Below are 509 nucleotides of genomic sequence, written 5' to 3'. Positions count from 1 at the left end.
CCTGCCACGGCGCCCGAGGGGCCACGCCCAGGAGGTGGACAGTGGCCTTCACGGTGGACGTGGCCAGGCCGTGTGGAAACGCAGTAAAGACAGGCAGGCAGGAAGGAGAGAAGGAGACACCCCTAGTGACAGCCCCCGCCGCTCAAGGGGCCCCGCCCACCGCCCCAACAGTGTGACCTCTGGGGGCTGGGCCCCCCGACATGACCTGCAAGCGCACGACGGGGTCACCCTCAGGAGTTGGGGGCGACGCCCGCTGCCGAGCGTGCCACGAGGCGTGCTCATCAGCCCGCGGCCCCCCAGGCCGGGAGCGCCCTCCAGCCCAGCCCCGGGAAGGGCGCCCTGTGTGTACCCTGCACGGCGTCCTGCTGGCCCACGCCGCTCGCCGTGCTGGCCGCCGCCTCGCTCTCCTCCTCGGGCTCCGGCGCTGTGGTCCCATCTCGGAAGACGCCTGCACTCTGCACGGGCCGCGGCTCTGGACTGCTGGCCGGGGCCTGCCCCGCGGGCGCCTC

The 509-nt window shown here is 73.9% G+C and overlaps 1 protein-coding gene across 1 annotated transcript in view; it reads right to left on the bottom strand.

The window, feature by feature from the left end:
• The window catches only part of NDUFV3 (NADH dehydrogenase (ubiquinone) flavoprotein 3, 10kDa), a 14,721-nt gene that overhangs the window by 6,328 nt on the left and 7,884 nt on the right, over nt 1-509 (bottom strand). The window contains exon 4 of the mRNA XM_012731082.1: nt 350-424. Coding sequence (XP_012586536.1) covers nt 350-424 — 75 coding nt within the window. The remainder of the gene's footprint in view (nt 1-349; nt 425-509) is intronic.

The sequence above is a fragment of the Condylura cristata genome, unplaced genomic scaffold (genome assembly GCF_000260355.1).
Source record: "Condylura cristata isolate star-nosed mole 26May11 unplaced genomic scaffold, ConCri1.0 scaffold00003, whole genome shotgun sequence".
NCBI lineage: Eukaryota > Metazoa > Chordata > Mammalia > Eulipotyphla > Talpidae > Condylura > Condylura cristata.
The sequence above is the reverse complement of the archived record's forward strand: the minus strand, read 5'-3'. Positions and strand labels throughout refer to the sequence as shown.